Source organism: Bos grunniens, chromosome 16 (assembly GCF_055505025.1).
Source record: "Bos grunniens cultivar Pamir isolate PY7600 chromosome 16, Bosgru_T2T1.0, whole genome shotgun sequence".
Taxonomy (NCBI): Eukaryota; Metazoa; Chordata; class Mammalia; order Artiodactyla; family Bovidae; genus Bos; species Bos grunniens.
This window is the reverse complement of record NC_141180.1, coordinates 35,521,596-35,545,946: the sequence shown is the minus strand read 5'-3', so window position 1 is coordinate 35,545,946 and position 24,351 is coordinate 35,521,596. Positions and strand designations below refer to the sequence as shown.

The following is a 24,351-nucleotide window of genomic DNA, read 5'->3' as shown; positions in this document are numbered from 1 at the left end:
AGTCATGCCCATGGGTCCTCCTGATTCTATCCTGGTCCCCAGGAAGGGGGCTTTGTGTGGTCAGTAGAGGTGGGATGGGGCAGTGGTCAGGCACCAGGCGCTCTGCTTTGCGGCCTAGGTCACCATGTGAAGACACCATGTGAGGTCATTGTCACCAAGAAGACCACCTGTGACACTGACCTTCTCTAACCATTTGTCTCCTGACCTTGGGACCTTATCGGCTGCTGCTGTTTCTCTTCCCGCCCCCTCCCCCCCCGCCCCCCCCCCCCACACACACAGCAAGATTCCTTCAAAGAGCTCCTCATTCATGGGCTCTGCTTCTTTCCCCTCATTCTCACTTGAACCCACTCCTATTGTCGTTGCAACCCTCTAAGCCACCAAAACTGCTCCAGTCAAAATTGTTAGACCTTCTGTGTTGCTCCCTGGATCCCCTAGTCATTCCTCATCTGCCGTCTTTGATGTGGTCTATCCCTCCCTCCTTCTAGAAATGCTGACTTCATCAGGCCTCTTCCTTGATCTCTTCTCCCTTGCTCCCCCTGCCCCCCGTGGACCCTCTGCTAGCTCCTCCAGTCTCCCCGTGTGGCTCCTGGCCCCATCCCCTCCTCTCTTTCCTCCACCTTCATTTCCTTGGTGATTCATGCACCTGATGCCTTTGGATACCGTCTGATGACCCCCATATTTCACCTGCAGCCCAGGTCTTCCTCCTGGACCCCATGTGCACCCAGACACCCTCCTGTCCTCTTCTCTGGGAGTCTACGAAGTACTGTCAAATTAACATATCCAAATCACTCTGGACATCCCCTGCAGACCTGTTCCTGCATTTTAATTGCAGGTGATGTCACCTTCCAGGTTCTCAGGCCAATAAGTTTGGGGTCATCCTCGACGTATCGTCTCACCTCCACTTCATCAGCAAATCTCGTTGGCTCTTCCTTCAAAATAGCTGCAGAGTCTGTTCTTTCTCACCATCCCTAGTTCCCGTCTCTACTGAGTGGTCCCCACACCACTTTTACCCTGTCCCCCTTGCAGTCTCCTTCCCACACAGTGGCCAGGGTAAGCCTTTTAAAAAGTAATTCACAGGGACTTCCCTGGTGGTACCGTGGTTAAGAACCTGCCTTGCGATGAAGGAGATGAGGGTTCAGTCCTTAATCAGGGAACTAAGATTCCACATGTGGCCGAGCAAATAAATCTACCTGCCACAACTAGAGAATCAGAGCACCGCCTCAGAAGGTCTTGTGTGATGCAACATAGACCCTGCCTGTGTGCAGCAACTAAGACCCGAAGCAGCCAAATAAATAAACAAAATAATTACATTGTCCCATATTTTTGCTCCAAATGAGTTTCCTGTTCTACTCACTTTAACGAGGGGCTTCCCTGGTGGCTCAGATGGTAAAAGTGCAGGAGCCTGCAATGCAGGAGACTGAGATTTGATCCCTGGGTTGGGAAGATCCCCAGAGAAGGGAATGGCTACCACTCCATCCTGCCTGGAGAACCCCATGGACAGAGCAGCCTGGCAGGCTACAGTCCATGGGGTCGAAAGCAGTAGGATACAACTGAAGACTAAACACTTTCACTCACTTTAAAACAGCAAGTCTTTAAGAGCCTAGATCTGTCCTACCATTTTCTGTCCTCAACTCCCACTTTCTCCCCCTTGACTGCTCTGCTTGAGCACTGAAGTCCTGCGTGTGGCTCAGACAGGTGTAGCCCAGTCCTACCCCAGGGCCCTTCCCTATTCCCATGGCCTGGAACATTGTTGTTCTCAGATGGCCACATGATATGCGGCTCATGCCTTCCATGCTGACTACCTGTACAGAGCACATCTATATATAGTCAACATCACCCTCCAAAGTGTACTTCCTTTTTGATGGCACTTGTCATCACCTGGTGTAAACTGAGGCTTTGTCTATTTTTATATCACCAGTATCTTGACCAGTACCTGGCACATCCTAGGTGCTCAATAAATATTGTTGAATGAACAAGGGAATGACATGACTCCCTTGTTTAAAGCCCTCATTGTGTCCTCATGGTTATTAAAGTGAAGTGAAGTGAAAGTCACTCAGTCCTCTCCGACTCTTTGTGACCCCATGGGTTATACAGTCCATGGAGTTCTCTAGGCCAGAATACTGGAGTGGGTAACCGTTCCCTTCTCCAGGGGATCTTCCTAACCCAGGAATTGAACCCAGGTCTCCTGCATTGCAGGTGGATTCTTTACCAGCTGAGCAACAAAGAAAAACCAAGAATGCTGGAGTGGGTAGCCTATCCCTTCTCCAGCAGATCCTCCCAACCCAGGAATAGAACCAGGGTCTCCTGCGTTGCAGGAGGATTTTTTACCAACAGAGCTATCAGGATTACTAAAGGATAATCCAGATTTATTGATGTGGTGATGCGATCCAATCCTGTTGATCTCTCTAGTCTTTGCTAGCTGTGTCCAGGTTTTGAAAACATGTGAGGCACATCCTCTAGGCCCTGGTTGAGGCTGGTCTCTCACCTGTGCCTTGCTCACCTCTCCTGCAAAGCCCTCCTGATTCTCCTGGGAGGCCTTTGATTCCCACAGTTTATTGTTGTGGAATTGACAAGCGAGGCATTCAGTAACTGTATATAAGAAATGGTTGCATGCATGCACGTATGCTCAGTCGCTCAGTTGTGCCCTACTCTTTGCGACCCCATGGACTATAGCCTGCCTGGCTCCTCTATACATGGGATTTTTTTTTTTTTTTTTTTAACAGGCAAGAATACTGGAGTGTTTTGCCATTTCCTCCTCCAGGAGATTTCCCCACCCAGGGACAGAACCTGCATTTCTTGCATCTCCTGCATTGGCTGGCAGATTCTTTACCACCATGCCACTTGGGAATATAAATTCTTGTTGCTGATGTTCAGTCACTAAATCATGTCTGACTCTGGACCCCGTGGACTGCAGCACATCAGGCTTCCCTGTCCTTCACTGTCTCCTGGAGTTTGCTCAAATTCATGTCCACTGAGTCAGAGATACAAATTAAACCTACAACTAACATAGATGAGGGTAAATATAGAATTTTAATTAGAATAAAATTAATCTATCTCTGAGCATATGACACATTTTTTTAACTTTTTCTTGCTGTTTTTATTATTACTATTTGGCCGCACCTCGAGGCATATAGGATTTTAGTTCCCCAACCAGGGATTGAGTCCATGCCCCTGCATTGAAAGCATGACGTCATAACTGCTGGACAACCAGGCAAGTCCTGACCTATGATTTGCACATAAATAGAAATAAGAGTGGACCCCATGACATCTGAAACATCAGATGGATGTCTGATTCTGAACTTCCACAAACCAACATTGGCCTAAAAAACAGCATGATATAGCAGTATTTGAAGGGCACAAGCACATTCCTATTGGATCATCCTAAATTAGGAGTTAGTCATCGCCAAGAAAGAACTGAACAGGCTTGAAACTTTTGGCAAAGTCACTTCCCATCAATTTCTCCTCATTGAGCTCTCACAACTGGGGACAATCGCTATAAATACTACATTCAAAAGTTCTGCTCACATTATAAAAAGGTAAAGATGGAGCAGAGAGGGTCAACTTAGATCAGCTTCAAAACAAGGACTAAAAGGAGGTTTTTGACTTGGTGCTCCATGGGCCCAAGTCACCCAAAAAATGTTCTATTAATTGTTTGCTTCTACATGACACAAAAGCAATATCCTTCTGGTTAACAAAGGGGATTTGCAACTAATAGAAGCAGTCCCACTCGTGATGGTCAAACCAGTCAATACTAAAGGAAATCAACCCTAAATATTCATTGGAAGGACTGATGCTGAAGCTGACGCTCCAATCCTTTGGCCACTTGATGTGAAGAGCTGACTCATTGGAAAAGACCCTGATGCTGGGAAAGATTGAGGGCAGGAGGAGAAGGGAGTGACAAAGGATGAGATGGTTGGATGGTGTCACTGACTCAATGGACATGAGTTTGAGCAAGCTCTGGGAGATAATGAAGGACAGGAAAGCCTGATGTGCAGCAGTCCAAGGGGTCACAAAGAGTCAGACACGACTTAGCGACTGAACAACAACAACAACATGGGTTATGAAAGGTGGTTGTTGTTCATACGTGTTCATGACTGTGAAGTCGTGATGCCCAGCACAGGGACTGTTAGGACTGAGTGACGTGCTTGGGACATTTCTGGGACAAGGTGACATTGTCATTGACAGTCTGTTGAAGGAAAGAGGCTAATTTTCTTTTAAGCTTAAGCTTGAGTAGTAACTTAATTAGGCCAGGCTGTAAAAATCATCACTAATAACTGTCAGAAGTACCCCTGAGTCACCAGAGAATGACAAGCTTGGCAGACAGCCTCCTCCACAGCGGAGAGGAGCAGTCTGGTGTTTCCCCGTCTCTAAAAGCCCTCAAGGGTGCCAACAAGCCCCTAGTCTCAGCCTGAATGCTTCTCATCTCTTGGAAGGAATTTACTCCATGGGTTCCTACATATACACACACAGGCATGTAAGCACACACACACCATGCGTATATACTGTGTAATACATATACACTATGTAATACATATGTACTGTATATACTTTTTACATACATATTTTACATCTATGTGCAAAATAGCATTTTAAGAAAAGAAAAAAATCTTGTACCCTCACACAACTACTTTGAATTTTATATTATATATTTTTATATAAATTTCTTATCCAGAGTCACCTTTTTTACATAGTGTCAATCATCTTATATTTGAATTCTTTAAACTGGGAAAGGACATCAAGGCTGTATTTTGTCACCCTGCTTATTTAACTTACAGGCAGAGTATATCATGCAAAATGCCAAGCTGGATGAAGCAGTAGCTGGAATCAAGACTGTCAGGAGAAATATCAATAACTTCAGATATACAGATGATACCACCCTTATGACAGAAAGTGAAGAAGAACTAAAGAGCTTCTTGATGAAGGTGAAAGAGGAGAGTGAAAAAGCTGGCTTACAACTCAGCATTCAAAAACTGAAGATCATGGCATCCGGTCCCATCACTTCATGGCAAGTAGATGGGGGAAACAGTGGAAACAGTGACAGACTTTATTTTTCTGGGCTCCAAAATCACTGCAGATGGTGACTGAAGCCATGAAATTAAAAAGATGCTTGCTCCTTGGAAGAAAAGTTAGGACAAACCTAGACTCAGAGGCTTAGTTGTGTCTGACTCTTTGTGACCCCATGAACTATACAGTCCATGGAATTCTCTAGGCCAGAATACTGGAGTGGGTAACCTTTCCCTTCTCCAGGGGATCTTCCAAACCCAGGGATCAAACCCAGGTCTCCCATATTGCAGGTGGATTCTTTACCAGCTGAGCCACAAGGGAAGCCCACAAACCTAGACACCATATTAAAAAACAGAGACATTACTTGGCCGACAAACGTCTGTCTAGTCAAAGCTTTGGTTTTTCCAATAGTCATGTATGGATGTGAGAGTTGGACCATAAAGAAAGCTGAACACCAAAGAATTGATGCTTTTGAACTGTGGTGTTAGAGAAGACTCTTGAGAGTCCCTTGGACTGCAAGGAGATCAAACCAGTCAATCCTAAAGGAAATCAGTCCTGAATATTCATTAGAAGGACTGATGCTGAAGCTGTAGCTCCAATACTTTGGCCACCTGATGCAAAGAACTGACTCACTGGGAAAGACCCCGATTGCTGGGAAAGATTGAAGGCAGGAGGAGAAGGGGATGACAGAGGATGAAATGGTTGGATGGCATCACTGACTCAATGGACATGAGTTTGATCAAGCTCCGGGAGTTGGTGATGGACAGGGAAGCCTGGCATGCTGCAGTCCATGGGATAACAAAGAGTCGGACACAACTGAGCGACTGAACAACAATATTACTGTATTGCCCAATTCCTATAATCTTTTAGTTACTATTTTAATGATTACTAAAATCTCATGTTTATAACCTCTTTTGGCTACTAACTCAGTCACTTGTGTTGGGCATTTGGGCCAGAAATGGGGGCATGCAGGTTGAGTTATGGGGCTTCCCTGGTGGCTCAGTGGTAGAGAACCCACCTGCCAACACAGGAGAAGCAGATTCGATTCCTGGGTCGGGAAGATCATCTGGAAGAGGAAATGGCAACCCACTCCAGTCTTCTTACCTGGGAGACCCCATGGCTCCCAGAGAAGCCTGGAGGGCTATAGTCCATGGGGTTGCAAAAGAGTTGGACACAACTTAGTGACTGAACAACAACAGGTTGAGTTATGCTGTGGATATGTTTGCTTTGAAAAAGCAAACAAAAGTCCTAGCATTAGCTAGGATTTTGTTTTAGTTCTTGAGTTTTTTTTTTTTTTTTTTAAAGATTTTAATTAGTTGCCAAGGGGAAATCATGGATAACCCTTAAAATCAGATTTATAACATTCAAGCTTGGCCCCTAGCAGCTGCAGTCCACCCTCCATTAGAGAGAACACATGTTCTCCACTTTGTTGCAGATACCACCACTCCCTGTCGTCATTCTCTAAGCCAGCATCGCTCATCTACATTATCACATCTTGATTCCTAGATGCACTTGAGTTTGCAACCTTTGGTTTAATCTCTTTCCCACTCTAGGCAATTGTTTGCTTCTGTTGTATTATTTCCTTAGGGTATATCTCTGAAATAAGCTTCATGGGTACAATTACATTTTTACTCTTGCTATAATATACTCCATTTGGGATGTCTGTTAAGGTCACTGTCCTCTTTTTTGGGAATAACTGTCCTAGATCCTCTCCTGTAAGGGAGCTCAGCAAAAGCCCAGCTTTCCCACCGTCCCCCACCCAGGGAGATTCTGCTTCCTGCTACTGCAAAGTTCTTTCTCATTCTGGAAGCTACCCTGTGACTTCCAAATACACTTTATTTTCTTAAGCTGGATCTAAGTGGTTTCTGGTGGCCCCATTCTACATGTTGGTTTCTTTTTTAAAATACTTTATTTATTTAGTTAGTTATGCTGGGCCTTGGTAGCAGCATGTAGAATCTTTAGTTTCGGCATGCAAACTCTTAGTTGCCACATGTGGAATTTAGTTCCCTGACCAGGGATCAAACCTGGGCCCCATGCATTGGGAGCATGGAGTCTTAGCCACTGGACCAACAGGGAAGACCCTGAAATGTGCCCATTTTAAGTGTACAGTTTGATGAGTTTAGATCAATGTATGTATCCATGTAACCATTGCCTTGATCAAGATACAGAACAGTGTCATAGCCCCCAGAAGTTCCCTGGTCTCCTTAAGTCTATCTTCCATCTCCCACTGAACTCTTATTTTGTTTTGTTTTAAAAACTAATCTCTTGGTCAAATTCCTATTTTTAAAATTTATTTTTAATTGGAGGATAATTGCTTTACAATGTTGTGCTGGTTTCTGCTGTACAACAGCAGAATCAACTATAAGTATACCTATTTTTTGATGCCACGGATTTGTTTTTACCTGTTCTAGAACTTCATTTAAATGGAATCATGCAACATGTACTCTTCTGGGTCTGGCTTATTTCACTCGGCATAGTTTTTGAGATTCATCCGCCTTGTCTTTATCAGTAGTTCCTTTGCATTGCTGAGTGGCAGTCCATCGTGTGATGTTGTTGTCTCAATCGTGGCCGACTGTGCAATCCCATAGACTGTAGCCCACCAGGTTCCTCTGTTCATGGAATTTTCTAGGCCAAAATACTGGAGTGGGTTGCCATTTTCTCCTCCAGGGGATCTTCCTCACCCAGGGATTGAACCCGAGTCTCCTGCATTGCCCGTGGATTCTTAACTGTGTGAACCACCAGGGAAGCTTATGGTGTGATATGGCACAGTTTATTTAACCAGGCTCCAATTGACAGACATCTGAGTTATTTACAGGTATTAACAGCAGTGAACACTCGTATACAAGCGTCTGTTGAATGTATGTTTTCATGTCACTTAGGCGTACACTTTGGACAGGGATTTCTGGGTTGCGTAGTTTGTGCTCAGACGCTCAGTTATGTTGACTCTGTGCGACGCCATGGACTGCAGCCCACCAGGCTCCCCTGTCCATGGAATTCTCCAGGCAAGAATACTGGAGTGAGTTGCCATTTCCTCCTCCAGGGGATCTTCCCAACCCAGGGACTGAACCAGAGTCTCTTGAGTCTTCCTGCACTAGCAGGAGGATTATTTACCAGGTGGATTATTCCGCCACCCGGAAAGCCCTGTTTCATAATGTAGTACATGTTTGACTTCAGAAAGTCTCAAGTTGTTTTCCCGAGAGATTGCACCATTTTACATTCCAGTCCCTTATATGAGAGGCCCACGCTCTGTACCTTTGTAACACTTGGAATTATCCATCTTTTCGATTGCAGGAGTTGTGGTGGGTATGTAGTTGCATGTCATTGTGATTTTAATTTGCATTTCTCTTATAACTAATGATGCTGCTTTTTTCAAGTCCTAATTAGCAGCCTGAATAGAATATCTTCTCATGTGAAGAATCTATTCATTTTGATTATCCTTTTATTTGGGTTGCTGGCTTTTTGAGTTGTGGCTGTTTATACCATCTGGGAGAAGTCTTTGGTCTGGCATAGGTTTTGTGAATATGTTCTTGCAGCTGTGGCTGGCATTTTCATTTTCCTAATAGTATCTTTCAAAGAGCAGATGTTTCTAATTTTGATGATGTCCAACTCATCCATTTTTTTTCTAATATGGCTGGTGTCATGTCTAGGAAATATTTGCCTGCCTTCAGTTTGTGAAGGTGTTCATGTGTTCTTTTCTCTAGTAATTCCTTAGTTTTAACCTTATGTTCAGGTCAATACAGGGTTTGGGGCTTTAAAAAAATTTTTTTATTTATTTGGCTGTGCTGGGTCTTCGTTGTGAAACGTGGGATCTGTGATCTTTGTTGCAACATGTGGGGTCTAGTTCCCTGACCAGAGATCAGACATGGGCCCCCTGCATTGGGAGCTCCAGGTCTTAGCTACTAGACCCCAGAGAAGTCCCCAATACAGAGTTTTGAGCAAAGAGTTGGTATGACATAATGTATGTGTTAATAGCATCATTGAGCTGTTTTGAGATGAGACTGGTGGGCTGAATTTAGCCTTGAGGACGTTAGCAAGGAGGATACGGTGATGATTCAAGCTGAGAGCAGCCAGGCAAAGTGGGGCTTCTGTGAAATACTGGGAATATAGGCGAGGTTTTCAGGCTTTTTCTTCATCTTCCTTAATGAATAATATCCAACTCTAAGGAAAATTATTTCCCTTCTCTGAAGACCCCTGTGCTTGTAGTTTAACATGAGACCAAGTGTATGTATAGAACTTGCCTTGAGATTGAATTTTTGCTGTGAATTTATCTTCATTTTTTAAAAGTAAATAATCTGTTTTGACTTTAATTTCATGCCTTGTCATTCCTCAGGCATTGTTGTTCAGTCACTAAGTTGTGTCAGACTCTTTGTAGCCCTATGGATTGCAGTACACCAGGCTTCCTGGTCCTTCATTATCTCCCTGAGCTTGCTCAAACTCATGTCCATTGAGTCAGTGATGGCATCCAACCATCTCATCCTTTGTCTCCCCCTTCTCCTCTTGCCTCCAATCTTTCCCAGCATCAGGGTCTTTTCCAATGAGGTGGCTGTTTGCCTCAGGTGGCCAAAGTATTGGAGCTTCAGCTTCAGCATCAGTCCTCCCAATGAATACTTAGGGTTGATTTCCTTTAGGAAATCTTCAGGCATGAAGCCCCAAAGAAAATATGACAGTTCATCTATTCATTCACAAAAGATTAAAAAAGAAAATCAACACATTTCACGCAGTGCTCCACAATACTTCTGCTGGGTAAGACTCATAAATCCATGTCCCTGTCTTGGACACTTCAACTCCTGTCTGATCCTTTCTTTAACTAGAGATTTATTGCTCTCAATTACTCCTTTTTGCCAGATTTATAAACGTAACTGTTCTTTATTTAATACCTATTTTGTACACTAGGCAACAAGACAGTAAATTTATTGTCTATGAGTTGCTACTTTGAAAAATTACATCAATGCAGAGTGATTGCTTTTCAGCCTTCCTAGCCAATAAATTCATTTCTTTTTTTTTTTTGTAGGGGATGATATGAGGTCATAGGATAATATATATAATCGCTGATTACAGAATTAGAAGAAGCAAGTTGCAGGCAACTGCTCTAACACTGGACTCTACCCCCTAGAAGGAGCAAGTTGGAAGAAGCTAAGAAGGAAGACTTCTATCTCCTGCCAATCATGTATAAGCTGGTCTCCTGCTGTTTGCTTTTCATAGGATCCTTAAATCCGCTCCTGTCTCTTCCTGTCCTTGACTCCAGGCAAGAGTCCCTGCAGCTCTTAGGTAAGATGATTTTTTTCCCCTTATGTTAGTCTTGAACAAGTCTTCAAGGGTCTTAAATGCAAAGTTAAAGATGAAAATTCTCTCTTAAAGGAGTCTTGTTAATAGTCCCAGCTATGAAAAGAATTCTGAGGATTCTTAAGGCATGTCTCAGAGTCAAGAATGGATACAGTTTTTTCCTTTCTAAAATATAAAAGTAGAAGGGGAACATTGCTTATTTAACGTGACTTCTGTAATTCTGAGTTATTTTGGTCAGTCTTTTTTTTCTGTTTTGAAAATAGCACTAAATTTAAAACACCATTGCTTTTAGTCTTTATTTTAAGTGAACTGGTTGTTCCAATTATAGATTAAAGTATTTTGATTTTATCTTATATTATTTTAAGTTAAAAGGCAATCATCTGACATGTGTTACATGAAAAAAAAATGTTTTTTAAAATATAAAAAAGTAACCAGCTGGGACTAGAGTAGACACAGATTTCCAAGTTCATTTTATCTTTTCCTTCTGGTTTATGTTTCATTCAGTTCAATTCTAAGTTGAATTTTTTAAAGTGTGTCAATCAAGGAGATACTTATTGTGCTTTTAGCTCTTCATTTAACTTAAGAAATGAAAAGGTTGGGGAAAAAAAGAAAAGAAAAAGTTGATGTTTGGGGATTGTGTTCATAAACATTTTAACTGGATTTTAACTTGTCTTTAATTGTGGATACTTTTAGACATTTTTTTTAAATAAAGGAAATAAAACTGTGGTAAGCCAGTAATTTTATAATTTCTAGTCCATAAGTTTCTCCAAAGCAGCTTTCTTTTTTTTTTTTTATTGATAATTTAAATTTTATTTTATTTTTAAACTTTACATAATTGTATTAGTTTTGCCAAAGCAGCTTTCTGATAATAGTCAAGCACTAATTCGTGCACAATTAATCACTTTCCAGAGTCACTGAACTCAGAAGTGGCAGTCATCTTAATGGTTAAAATGAGCATTAACTTTATCGAATCTCTGCTATGAAAAAAAAAAAAAAACTTTGAAAAGCATAAGGTGAAACGAAGAATGAATATTCAGATATTACTGACATCCTCAAAAAATTACATGTCATTATTATGATTTTTTAAAAACTTGAGTGAGTGTAGCATCCCCTTTCCAATTCTTAATAGGTGGCAGCTTATCTTAGCATTTTTGCCTGAATTTTTTCCTACTTACTTGTTTCTCCATAAATGATCCTTCCCTGGTGGCTGAGCAATGCAAGAGACTCTGGTTCAATCCCTGGGTTGGGAAGGTCCCCTGGAAAAAGAAATGGCAATCTGCTCCAGTATTCTTGCTTGAAAAATTCCATGGACAGAGGAGTCTGGTGGGTCGCAGAAGAATCGGACATGACTTGGCAACTGTAAACAAACAACAAAACAAATGATCCTTCATGACAAAAATATTGATATGTAGCCAAACTTTGTAGACTTTCATTAACATTCTTCAGAAGTACCATGAAGCCTTCATGATGGCTTGCTTTTTATTCTGCAATCAAGGTTGGAGCTGAGGGTTTGAAAGCCTTAGTGAAGCAGGCACTCCCTGCTTCACTGCTTTTACAGGACTCCCTGGGGGCTCTAATCACCACAAGGCAGAAACCTGCCAAGAGAACAATCTGGGCCCAGTATCACTCACCAGCCCTCACACTCACCTTTCGCACACCTGACACAAACTTACCATGCATCTTCTATGCTACCAAGCTGACCAAATTACACGCTGAAAATGTTGCTATCAACTTGTTCAAAGAATATTGTAAAGCTGACTTGTTTCTGATCATTGTATCTAAATCTTAGAGGCCAGAGAAGAGGTGATGTTATCCTATTTGCTTTAGGTGTGTGTGAGTGAGTCACTCAGTTGTGTCCAACTGTTTGTCATCACCATGGATATTAGCCCACCAGTCTCCTCTGTCCATGGGATTCTCCAGGCAAGAGTACTGGAGTAGTCACCATTCCCTTCTCCAGGGGATCTTCCTGACCCAGGGATCAAGCCTGGGTCTTCTGCATTGCAGGCAGATTCTTTATTGTCTGAACCACCAGGTCGGAAGAACATAAACAAGCCCGTCTTTGAGAAAACCACTCCTTTACTTTTCCTCTCACTCCAATTTCGCCACCCCTATATCTAAAAGCAAAAGGCAAATGATAGCAGTAGGTAAACAGAGATGAAGAAGAATCACTTTGTAAGTGGAAATGTTTTTTCACTGATCCTGTGGCTCAGCCCAATCCTTTTTTTTTTTTTTTTGATTTTTAACATTTTAAATTTCTTTACTTTTTGGATCACATGGGATCTTAGTTCCCCGACCAGGCATTGAACCCACACCCTCTGCAGTGGAAGTGTGAAGTCTTAAGCACTAGACCACCAGGGAAGTCCCAGCCTTACCTTCTTATTCAGGGTGGTGAGCATCCAGCAAGGCTGTGCAGGCAGGAGGAGTCAGGATGAGAACCATGCCTCATGATTTCCTGTTCTGCTGGCTTGCAAATTGGACTGTAGCGTTCCCACTTCTCTGTTAAAATACTGCTAATGACAAACCATGAACTCAGTATTTGAAATCTGTCTAGTATTAGCTTCCTGTTCCTGGTGCATGCTCATGCTCAGTCACTCAGTTGTGTCCCACTCTTTGTGACCCCATGAGCCTCCTCTGTCCATGGGATTTCCCAGGCAACAATACTGGAGTGGGTTGCCATTTCCTCCTCCAGGGGATCTTCTCAACCCAGGGATTGAACCTGTTTCTCCCGCATTACAGGCAAATTCTTAACCACTGAGCCCCCTGGGAAGCCCCTCCCTGTCCCTGGTACCTCCCTAAAGACAATGGGGAACAGAACTGAAGCAGGAGCTGTCACTAATATCAATCATTGCTCTGTGTAGCACCTGAAGATGTCAGATCAACTCTGGATGAGCTGGAAAGAGCGTCTCTTCTGCAGATGCTGCCAGAGATGTCAGGCGCAGAGACAGGAGAGGGTCTTAGGAACACAGGTAAAATGACTCGTGTTTACAGGCTGTCTGATTTCTTTGCTACTGAATTTACTCTGAGTGATCACACTCTCCCCTCCTGCATACAGTCTTCCTCTGCCATCTTCTGTCTCCTTTTTCTCAGCAACTCCTTGCAAGCATCCTTCTCTGCTTGGCCCCTCAGCATATTTGTTCTCTGTATGATTTGGGGGGTGGGAGGCAAGGGGAGGGAAGAAGAGCATTATCCCAGTTTTCAATAAGTACAATTTACAATGCTGGCTTCCCTCTTAGATGAGTTAATCTATCTGTATCTCAAATCCTTAAACCAGTACACAGGAATGATTAAAAAACAAAATTCCCATCGCATGGGGTTATTGAGAAGATTCAATGAGGAAATGCAAGTAAAATGTTCATCACAAACACAAAATAACCCATGTCAGCTTTTACTGTTTTCTCAGTGACAGCGTTCCTCCTAGCACAGATACAAATGCTCAGAACATTCTGGAGTCTTTTAATAAATTTGGTTTTGTAGAAAGAAATTCATGTGTGATAAAGTATTGTTGACAAACTACTGAACTGCTAACTCACTGAGGAAGATGCAGTGCCCTTTGTGAACTCTGGGGGCTAGAAAAGAGCCAGGTGCTTGCCTGTCCTCCATCAAATAAATATCACTGCGGTGTGAAGAAAGGAAAACCAGAAACTAGACATGATTTAGTAATATTCTATTTTGTGTGTTTTAAATAAGACAAAGATAAAATGGAAATAATAGATCTGATGATGAATGGTTTCAAAATACTGTTTTCCAGATCCCATTACCAACATTTTTTACCCAAGAGGAAACATGAGAAAGGTAAGTAGGTCCTATATGAGAGTTAGGATAAAAAAGGTGAACATTTCTATGCCTTGACTTTAGAGGAGCCTCAGTAGGAACCAGTCAAGCCTTCTCAGTACAAATCTTAACACCCAGTATTATTTCAAAGCATTATTTTTTTCCCAAATTTTGATCCATGTAAAATGGGGATACAACAAGAACTTACCTAGTGTTCATCTCTGATAAATGATGATAACAAGTTTTAGAGAATCAAAAATAGATAAAGCCCTTGCCCTCAAGCCTGTCATCCACTTGCGCTGTGTCACTGATTATCTTCACTGGGTCCAAGGACCAGCAGTGCTGGTGTCACACGGAAGCTTGTGAGAAACGCAGACTCACCCCACCCCTCACACCTACTGAATCAAAATCTGCATCTTAACAGGATTCCCCCACGTGGTTTGTATGCACAGTAAAGTTTGAAAAGCACTGTCATATAATATCTAAATGGAAGAAAGGCATGGTCGAAACATTGAGAGGGAATATGTGTGGTAAAGGAGAATATGAAGGAGATAATTTTGGGTGCAAAAGGCAGACTACAATAGGACATGATTAATGAAAATATTAAATGGTTAGAAATGGTGCACAATTAATGGAGGACCTTAACTGCTAAAAGAGAAATCGGTTTTGATCATTATCAACCCCTCAAACTAAACTGAGCTCAGTTGTTCAGTCATGTCTGACTCTTTGGAACCCCATGAGCTGTAGCCCTGCCAGGCTAGTCTGTCCATGGGATTTCCCAGGCAAGAATACTGGAGTAGGGTACCATTTTCTTTCCAGGGAATCTTGCTGGCCTAAGGATCAAACCTGCGTCACTTGCGTTTCCTGGAATGGCAAGTGAATTTTTTACCACTAGCCCCACCTGGAAAGCCCCAAGCTAAATTAGTGTTTCCTAAAGGATTTTCTGTAAGGTCCTTTGAATTACCCTGTAGCTCTTTTGGTAAAGAACCTGCCTGCAATACAGGAGACCCGGGTTCAATTTCTGGGTCAGGAAGATCCCCAGGAGAAGAAAATGGCAACCCACTTCAGTATTCTTGCCTGGAGAATCCCATGGGTAGAGGAGCCTGGTGGGCTACAGTCTATGGGGTCGTAAGAGTCAGACACAACTTAGCGACTAAACCACCAAAGGATTTTCTGTGAATATCAGTCCCATAGAGTCAGTCTACAGGGCTGCCCTGCATTCTAACCCCTCTCCTGTCCTGGCAATTCTTTGCGTATAAAGCCTCCAGGAAACGAGATAAATGTATTTAATTTTAATCAAGAATTTCCCAAATATTTTGACCAGAAACATCTTCTTTTGGTGTAGTGCCCACTAACCTCCTTGTAAAAATATACCATGAAAGCCCTCAATTCTGAAGATGGCATACACTGCCTGAGGTTCCCAGGTAGGGTAGACCACACAGAAGGGGAGGGTGTGGCTCCTATTACATTAAAAGTTATCACTCAGATATTTATATTCTTCTGAATAGAAAGATTATGGTGAAAGACTCTAAAATCATAAAGGTGATTAGTAGAGATGCTCATAAAATCCTAGAATAAAAAGAAAACTAAAGGTCCATGATTAAAGTTAATTTCAAGACAAATAAAAGACTTGATTTACACAGAAGACATTAAATGTACAGAACATGTTACTGAGAGATGAAATAGAAACAGGTAAATGAAGGTTTAGGAAAATTCATGGCAATCACGAGGCTAAATAGACTGGATGGACCACAGGCTGGGCACAAGGAGACCTTTCAGAGTCTACATACTGGGTGCTCACTGCAATTCTATCCCATGAAACAGCAAGAAAACCCTTTTTAAAACCCTTTTAAAGGTCCTGTATCTGAGTAAGTTTCATTTGTGTGTGTGTATGGCACTCAATTAATTGATAACCTATTTTTTTAATTTCAGGCCTTCTCTGGGCAAGATCCTAAGCTTTTCCTGAGTGACCTTTTGTCCAGAATTAGGAAACAATCTAAGAAACGTGGACCTTCCTCTGAATGCTTCTGGAAATACTGTGTCTGAAGCAAAATGACCCTCTACTAGTTACCTCCAAGACGACCATCTGAGAAAATGTAAAATAAAGATGCTTGATTTGAAAGCAGTATAGATGAAAAACTAGGCAAGCTAGACCCTGTTCATTATTATTTGGAAAATAAATCCTCTATGTTTTGCAGATACTATGAGTGGTTGTTTTACTTAAAAACGTATCCTGAAAAACAAACAAACAAAAAAAGTACCCTGAAAATCTATACTTTTTCTTTTTAAAAATAATTTAATTTATTTTTGGCTGTTCTGGATCTTCGTTGCTGTGCAGGCTTTTCTCTAGTTGACGTGAGCGGGGCTGCTCTCTAGTCGTGTTGCACAGGCTTGTCACTGTGGTGGCTTCTCTTGTTGCAGAACACGGACTCTGGGGCACACGGGCTTCAGCTGTGGCTCCCGGGCTCTGGAGCACAGGTTCAGTAGCTGTGGCACGTAGGCTTAGCTTCTCCGTGGTATGAGGGATCTTCCTGGATCAGGGATCAATCCCAGTCCCCTGCATTGACAGGTGAATTCTTTACCACTGAGCTACCAGGGAAGCCCCTATATTTTTTTCTTTCTTTCAATTTATCCTTCAAGAATTATCCAAAAGTTTAAAAGTAAATGAATAAATGAACAGAAGCAAATACGAAGAAGAAAAAGTCATAACTGCAAATTTTACTTAAATAGTAAAACTCCAAATCATTTGAACTACATTATCTTAGCAATGATGTCCTCTCAACCCTTACAAATAACAATGTAAGTTATTACTTAAAAAAAAATCCGTATCTAAGCTTGGAAAAAGATCTACAGTGAAGGATGCTGAAAGATAAGGGCTGGAAACAGTCTGAATTTTCCTTAGTTTCTGATGGAAAATGTCCACACGCTCAGATCCCCTCTCCTTAGCTGGCCTGAGAATTGAACTGGTGAAAACTTTAATCTCTGAACACTGAAGTCTGTTCGATCTCAGTTGCTGTGAGTTCAGGCAAGGATCACAATACTGGAAAAAATATCTTCATAATCTGTTTCTTAGAGAAGAAAGCGGAGGTGGGATTTAAATTGTGGAATGGAAGAAATAGCCTGATATGCTAAATTTTTAAAACCACGTGTGTGTGCACATACTAACTTATCCTCTTAATACATTATATCCTCTTAATATATTGACGTAGCTCATCTCTGTATAGAGTATGGAGCATGAGAACCGAATGGCCCATGCTCATGGCAGGAGTGCTTCTCCTGGGAAACCGGGGTTCCCTTTCTTTGCTCTGCCAACCATACCCCCAACTCACAAGGAACGAAGGGTCAGGTCTGCGCCAAATAACCACTGATGGTACTGATCTTACCAACAGCCATCCAGAATCTCTTTTAAATGCAGGTCTGATAAATCTTCCCTTCCCTTATTTAAGGCATCAAGAACATATTGGCAGGGCATGTTGTTTTCAACTTGAAGGATAGATGTGTCATCTCAGGACCAGGCTGGCTGGGAGGATACAGTAGCATCGCTTGATGCTGAAGTTCAACTGAATTCAATCCCCTAACACAGCACTCTGGCACCACAGGCTACAAGAAGTTTATGACGCCAGGAAGAGGTCAGGGTGGATTTCATCATTGCAGTAGAACCCGAAACCCCTCCTGTTTTGTGGCAGACACATGGCGACTGCTCTTGCTGCACGGGCTCTGGAGTCAGGTCCCTGTGGCCACACAGCTGTGAGCTCTCAAGCAGGTCATCCAACCCCCACCACCCCCGTGTCCTTCTCCGTCAAATGCGAGCAGTGATGCTCAGTATTTCATGGGTGGTTGCGAACATTAAATGAGATAATTCACAGGGAAGCACCAGAACAGTCCCTGTGGGCAGAGCACACACTCCATCAACACTGAGCTCTCTTCCCTTCCTGGGTTGTTTTTCTGTGTGTGTGTGACCGGAGGTGCAGGTGGTTTGAAAGGGGTGATGTTTAACGAATCCTGTTGGCTTCAGGGTCCTGATTTATATTTTAATTCTGAGACTGTTACCGCTGGGTTCCACAGTCAGGTTTTGTGAAACACAGGTTCACTGTACAGAATCTGAAAGAGTAACTTTGATAGCTAAATTTTATAAATTAGGTGTTAAAATACAACTGCACTCATTTCACATGCTAGCAAGGTAGTGCTCAAAATCTTTCAAGTTAGGTGTCAGCAGTATGTGAACCAAGAACTTCCAGATGTACAAGCTGGATTTAGAAAAAATAGGGGAACCAGAGATCAAATTGCCAACACTTGTTGGATGAAAGAGAAAGCAAAGGGATTCCAGAAAAACATCTATTTCTGTTTCACTGCCTATGCTAAAGCCTTTGACTGTGTGGATCACAACAAATTGTGGAAAATTATTAGAGATGGGACTACCAAACCACCTTACCTGTCTGCTGACCACCTGTCAAACGTAACAGTTAGAACTGGACATGGAACAACAGATTGGTTCAAAATTGGGAAAGGAGTATGTCAAGGCTGTATATTGTCACCCTGCTTATTTAAATTATATGCAGAGTACATCATGTGAAATGCTGGCCTCAGTGAATCACAAGCTGGAACCAAGGTTGCTGGGAGAAAGATCAACAACCTCCAATATGCAGATGATACCACTCTAATGGCAGAAAGTGAAGAGAAACTAAAAAGCCTCTTGATAAAAGTCAAAGAGGAGAGTGAAAAAGCTGGCTTAAAGCTCAACATTCAAAAAACTAAGTCTTAGTCTCATCACTTCATGGCAAATAGAAGGGGAAAAAGTGGAGCAGTGAGAGATTTCCTTTTATTGCGCTCCAAAACACTGCGGACAGTGACTATAGCCATGAAATTAAAAGATACTTGCTCCTTGGAAGGAAAGCTATGACAAACCCTGATACTGTATTAAAAAGCAGAGACATTACTTTGCTGCCAAAGTCCATGGAGTGAAAGCTATGGCTTTCCAGTAGTCATGTATGGATGTGAGAGTTGGACCATAAAGGCTGAGTGCCAAAGAATTGATGCTTTTGAATTGTGGTGCTGGAGATGACTCTTGAGGGTCCCTTGGACAGCAAGAAGATCAAACCAGTCAACCCTAAAGGAAATCAACCCTGAACATTCATTGGAAAGACTGATGCTGAAGATGAAGCGCCAATACTTTGGTGACCTGATGCAAACAGCCGACTCACTGGAAAAGACCCTGATGCTGGGAAAGATTGATGGCAGGAGGGGAAGTGGGTGACAGGGGATGAGATGGTTGGATGGCATCACTGACTCGACGGACATGCGTTTGAGCAAACTCCAGGAGATAGTGAAAGCCCAGTTCTTAAAGGAGGACCAAGTGCCATGTTGTCATTGGGAAGGAGCTCAGACGCAGAGATGACACGGACATGTGTGCAGAATGACCCTAACGTGAGCAGTCTGCAGTGTGTTTCAAACTCAGGAAATACTTCTCAATAATATAAGTGATTTATGTATTTGGGGCAAAGGTTTGTTCATGCAGTGCAAGAAAACTTCTCAAGCTTTACATGTACACCGTTTATTGTTTTTAAAAAAGACACCAGATTAAAATATTAATAACCATTAAAAACAGGGAAATCCACACAATGATAAACTTAGCTGATTCAAAATTTCCATTTGGATTAAATTTACCTTTCGAGTTATGATGAAGTTGCACTTAATTGTAAAATGATTCCATTCACACAGCATGTGTTGTTCATAAATTCTGACCTCTTATCCAACAAAACACAGCCTTTTGGTAACATTTATGTAACCATGGAAACCTGTAGTACACATTTTTATTACTGATTTCTACAGGCATCAATACAAAAAGTTACTAAACTTGAATGACAGTTTACAGTTGGGTGGAGCCCCTGTGGTGGGGAGAGGCCGGCACTGTTGAGCCTTCTCTGCTCATCCCCAGAAGCAGAAGCATCATGGTCATTTCTAAATATACCAGCTCAGCTATTTACCAAAACACCAAAACTATAACTGGTTTTATAGCTCTGCTTACAACAAGCACCAATTTTAAATTGAGCCTAAATGTGTAGTAAGGCAAAGAAACAGTTAACTGTCAAGAAAACAAACATCCAGAAAGAAATCTGAAAGAGGGCTTGGACTAAAAAAGTGCATACGCACATGCAGAATGGTCCTCTGACTGCTCCGTGTCATTTCTGATTTACACAAGTTAAAACGGTCATCAGCACAGAAGGCTGCAGTGATTCTATCCATGACAATATCCAGGCTGGTTCACTGTTTAAAATTTGATTTTTCACCAAGGGCAAAAATATCACACAACTTAACCAAAGCAATGAGGGCTTCAGAGATCATTTAACAATCAAGATGGAGCAGAACACGAGAGTTCTCTAAGCCTAAGATAGGAATATGGGCATGAAACGGCTTCAAGTGAGAACATTCTAGAAAAGTCACAGTCATCATTTCAAAGGGGTTCTGACAGTTAAAGAAAGAAGTGCCTTCTGGAAACTACAGCCAGCCCCTGTGATCGAGGTGGGAAGAATCGGGGAGGGTAGAGAACTCTGGATGCAGAACCCACGGGTACAGAGAGCTGGCGAACCTTCCTGTTATAGAAGGGACGTTGAGTGTCCATAGATTTTAGTATCTGCGGCGGTCCTATAACCAACTCCCTGCAGATACCAAGGGCCAACTCTTCTACTTTAGAAAGTAAATCTATGAGGGCTTGAGTCTCAGTATCATGGATAGAAAGGTCGATTCTCCTGATTATGATCATATGATTATAGTATTTTATAAAAAGCTATAAGAAAGGAAGAAGCATTTTCCTAAAAAACACAACAACAAAAGCAGAAAAGTAAGTTAGTTTGTTGCATGTTATTTAAATGAGAAAAGGTTACTGGGGTCTTCATTTTCTTCTATTCCCGGTTCTGACCTGCACGGGTGTGAATAAGACACCATTTCAGATTTGAGAAGGAATCATCAACTCTCTAAGAAGAGGGCTGACTTATCAAGTGAACAACTCATGTGCTACTCAGGAGAACGATTATAGCAGGCCCAGGAAGCCCTGATTTGTGGCAAACTGGGCACCCCCCTTGGCTAGGGCCCTCCCAGAGATCCCTCACCCCTACTTAAGGGCAACACTCACCTTTATTTAGGGGCAAAGAGAAGACAGTGGCCATGAGACCTCTTGCAGGGATGGAGAGACCTCCTTTTGCATAAATTGGTTGAAAAAGAGAAAGAGTGAATTGTTAGTTTTGATAGGACAACATTTAAACACACACATATAAGAACTTATATAACTTTAAAAATGTTTACAATCATTTTAAAATGTAAAAACAGATGAGTCAGAAGATGATTGAGCTAGAAGCTCTTTTGTTTTTAACATTACACATGCAAAAGCTAATTTACACCCTTCAAGGAATAAGCCCACAGTAAGCTGATCGATTTAAAAATATATATATTTATTTATTTTATTTATGGCTGTGTTGGGTCTTGGTTGCTGCATGGGCTCTTCTCCAGTCATGGTGAGTGGGGGCTACTCTCTAGCTGCGGCGTGTGGGCTTCTCATTGTGGTGGCTTCTCTCGGTGCGCAGCACAGGCTCTAGGGCATGTGGACTTCAGGTGTTGTGGCTCCTGGCCTCTAGAGCACAGGCTCAATAGTTGTGGCACACACGCTTAGTTGCTCCACAGCATATGGGATCTTCCTGGATCAGGGATCAAACCCATGTCTCCTGCACTGGCAGGTGAATTCTTCACCACTGAGCCACCAGGGAAGCCCAAGCTGATCTGTGTTTAAGAGAAGACTTTCAGGATTTCAGTGGAAGGCAGAAAATCAAAAGGAAAAGCATCTATAAGAATGAACGTCAAAGTTCAACCCTAAAAACCAGGAATTTCCAGGATACCAACGAGCTATATGTTTTCATACTGGTAAATGCTGGAGTGGCCTGTGTTGTGAGAACTCTGGAATGTTGGCACTTAACTGTGGAGGCACATGTCACCATGTGAAGACCAGGCAAGGGCAACGTGCTTATGGAGACTGTCGGGAAAGGTACGTGACCTCTAGTAGGGACTTCTTCAAGTCTCTACTGTGGGGCAGGAGATGATTCAATGTAACAACAGAACAAAACCAATGAGGCTAATGTTTGGGCTTTTTCTTGCTATACTCCTAACTACAATTTATTTGGGGTGACACCTGCAATGAAGTGTACACATACCTTTTTAGAGGCCATCCAGTCTCATTAGAGGACAGCTAATAAACTAGAAGAGTCTATTCGCCAGTTTAAACACATTGGGAAAAAGGAGGAGTGAAAGAGTCTATATACAATGTCTGCTTCAGGAAAAAGATGTCTGCTAAAAAATCAAGAAGGGAAAGCCTTAACATTCAATGACAGCTTCTTGGTCCCTTAAGCTGCAAGGGTTCACAGAGAATCACAGGGAGGAGGAGCAGCCCTACAGGTCTGGAGAGGCAGTGCAGGTCCTTCTTCAGAGTCACTCGGCTGCTGCTTCTGTTGGATCCGGACCATGGTGTCTACAGTATCACCAGCTGAGTCTCTGTGTCCGCAGGTGACACAGCCCTCCCAAGGAGAACAAGAGTAGGTAGGTTAGTTGATGTCAAGTCATCTGCAAAGTTCTAAAGTCAGTAAAATGCCGGCCTAGCAACCTATGTCTAATTCCCCCACATAATTTATTTAATAAGACTATCTATTATTTATTTATACTATATTTAACTATTTATTTAATTTAACTAATTTATTTAACTATATTTATTTAATAAGACGATTATACTTCATTCTTCATTATTAGAAGGTAAATGATGGTAATCATTTAAATATTTTTGCTTGAATTGTTCTGGGGCTCATTCTTCATATACTCTACCCACAGAAATCCTACCTCTGGCATGAATCCAACATATTGAGTTTGAACTCTTCTCAAATGTGCATGTGTACTTGACATGCAAATCTTATACTCTCCTCTCCAGTCAAGCATGGATCAAACCACGTGTGTTTATTCCTAATTGACCCATAACATTCCAACTGGTGGAAGAAAAAACCACTTGGAGCCAAAAAGACCTGTATTTAAAATCCGATGAACTGTGTGAACTTACACAGCTGTGTCTCAGTTTATGCAGGGGGCTTGGCTCCTGAGGCTGTGAAAATCTATGGATGCTCACGTCCTTACATAAAATGACGTAGTCCAGTCAGCACTAGAGGGTTCCACATCCTTACCGGGACTGAAATTTGATCCGTGATATACAAGGCCTCACTTTGTTGCTATTGGTAAAGTTGGGGTAATAACACCTCCCACAGAGGAAGTTGTGAGAAGTAAGGTTTCCAGTGGAATAATGCAATGCACGGTGGGCCTTCTGTATCTGCATGCTCCACATCCACAGATTCGACCAACCACAGATCCAAAACATTTGGGGATAAAAATTCCAGAAAGTTCTAAAAGGCACAACTTGAATTTGCCATGCACTGGCAACTATTTACATAGCATGCACGTTGAATTTACAAGTATAAACAGCATTTACAGTGGATTAGGTATTATAAGTAATCTGAAGATGATTTAGGATGTATGGGAGGATTACATAGTGACGTAAAGTGAAAGTGTTGGTCACTCAGTTGTGTCTGACTCTCTGTGACCCCAGGAACTACAGCCCACCAGGCTCCTCTGTCCATGGACTTCTCCAGGCAAGAATACTGGAGTGGATCTTCTCTAGGGGATCTTCCTGACCCAGAGATTGAACCCAGATCTCCTGCACTGCAGGGGGATTCTTTACTGTCTGAACCCCTAGGGAAGCCTCAAGAGGATGTGCACAGGTTACATGCACATATTATGCTGTTTCACATGAGGGGCTTGAACATTCGTGGATTTTGGAAGCCGCTGGAGTCCTGAAACCAATCCCCTGCAGAAGCCAAGGGACAAGGATACAGCCAGAGCCCAGAACACTGCCCAGCACAAAGCCATCAGCACATGATAGCTGTCATTGCTGTGCTTACCTGGGTGTCTATTTCCTGAGGGATCGTCTGGCGCTGAATCCAAGAATGCACGTTGGCTATCTCCTCCCTTTGCCCTGGAGAAAACTGTGGCTGCTGCCATCTCATGCTTTCCAGCTTCTCTACGTCTTCTTTCAGTACAATTTCTTTAACCCTGAAAACAAGGGGACAAACAAAAGCTTCACAGTCCTAAATAAGGCACAGGGTTCTTATCTTGTCATCCAAGACCAACACTTCATTTTGGTTTGTAACATACTTCAAATCTCTCATTAAAGTATGACTTCATATCTCACATTGAAAAAACACAAACTGACTC

The 24,351-nt window shown here is 42.3% G+C and overlaps 2 protein-coding genes and 2 long non-coding RNA genes across 4 annotated transcripts in view; 1 reads left to right on the top strand and 3 right to left on the bottom strand.

The window, feature by feature from the left end:
• Positions 1-7,278: 7,278 nt before the first annotated feature.
• Positions 7,279-11,644, bottom strand: LOC147356576 (uncharacterized). Its single transcript, XR_015143340.1, has 2 exons — positions 11,463-11,644; positions 7,279-9,676 (listed from the first exon to the last, which is right to left on the bottom strand). It is a non-coding gene; the product is annotated as an uncharacterized LOC147356576 (long non-coding RNA).
• On the top strand, positions 10,036-16,260 carry UTS2 (urotensin 2). The gene is made up of 4 exons (XM_086344282.1): positions 10,036-10,272; positions 13,146-13,253; positions 14,036-14,079; positions 15,991-16,260. The coding sequence occupies exons 1-4, from the start codon at positions 10,170-10,172 to the stop codon at positions 16,102-16,104; spliced, it is 369 nt and encodes a 122-aa protein (XP_086200408.1). The 5' UTR covers positions 10,036-10,169; the 3' UTR covers positions 16,105-16,260.
• A 3,333-nt stretch (positions 16,261-19,593) lies between these two features.
• Positions 19,594-21,327, bottom strand: LOC147356574 (uncharacterized). Its single transcript, XR_015143338.1, has 2 exons — positions 21,188-21,327; positions 19,594-20,974 (listed from the first exon to the last, which is right to left on the bottom strand). It is a non-coding gene; the product is annotated as an uncharacterized LOC147356574 (long non-coding RNA).
• A 155-nt stretch (positions 21,328-21,482) lies between these two features.
• PER3 (period circadian regulator 3) overlaps positions 21,483-24,351 on the bottom strand; it is a 66,361-nt gene continuing 63,492 nt past the window's right edge. The window contains 2 exon segments of the mRNA XM_086344284.1: positions 21,483-22,616; positions 24,039-24,189. Of these exon segments, the coding sequence (XP_086200410.1) occupies positions 22,461-22,616; positions 24,039-24,189 (307 nt within the window). The 3' untranslated portion in view covers positions 21,483-22,460.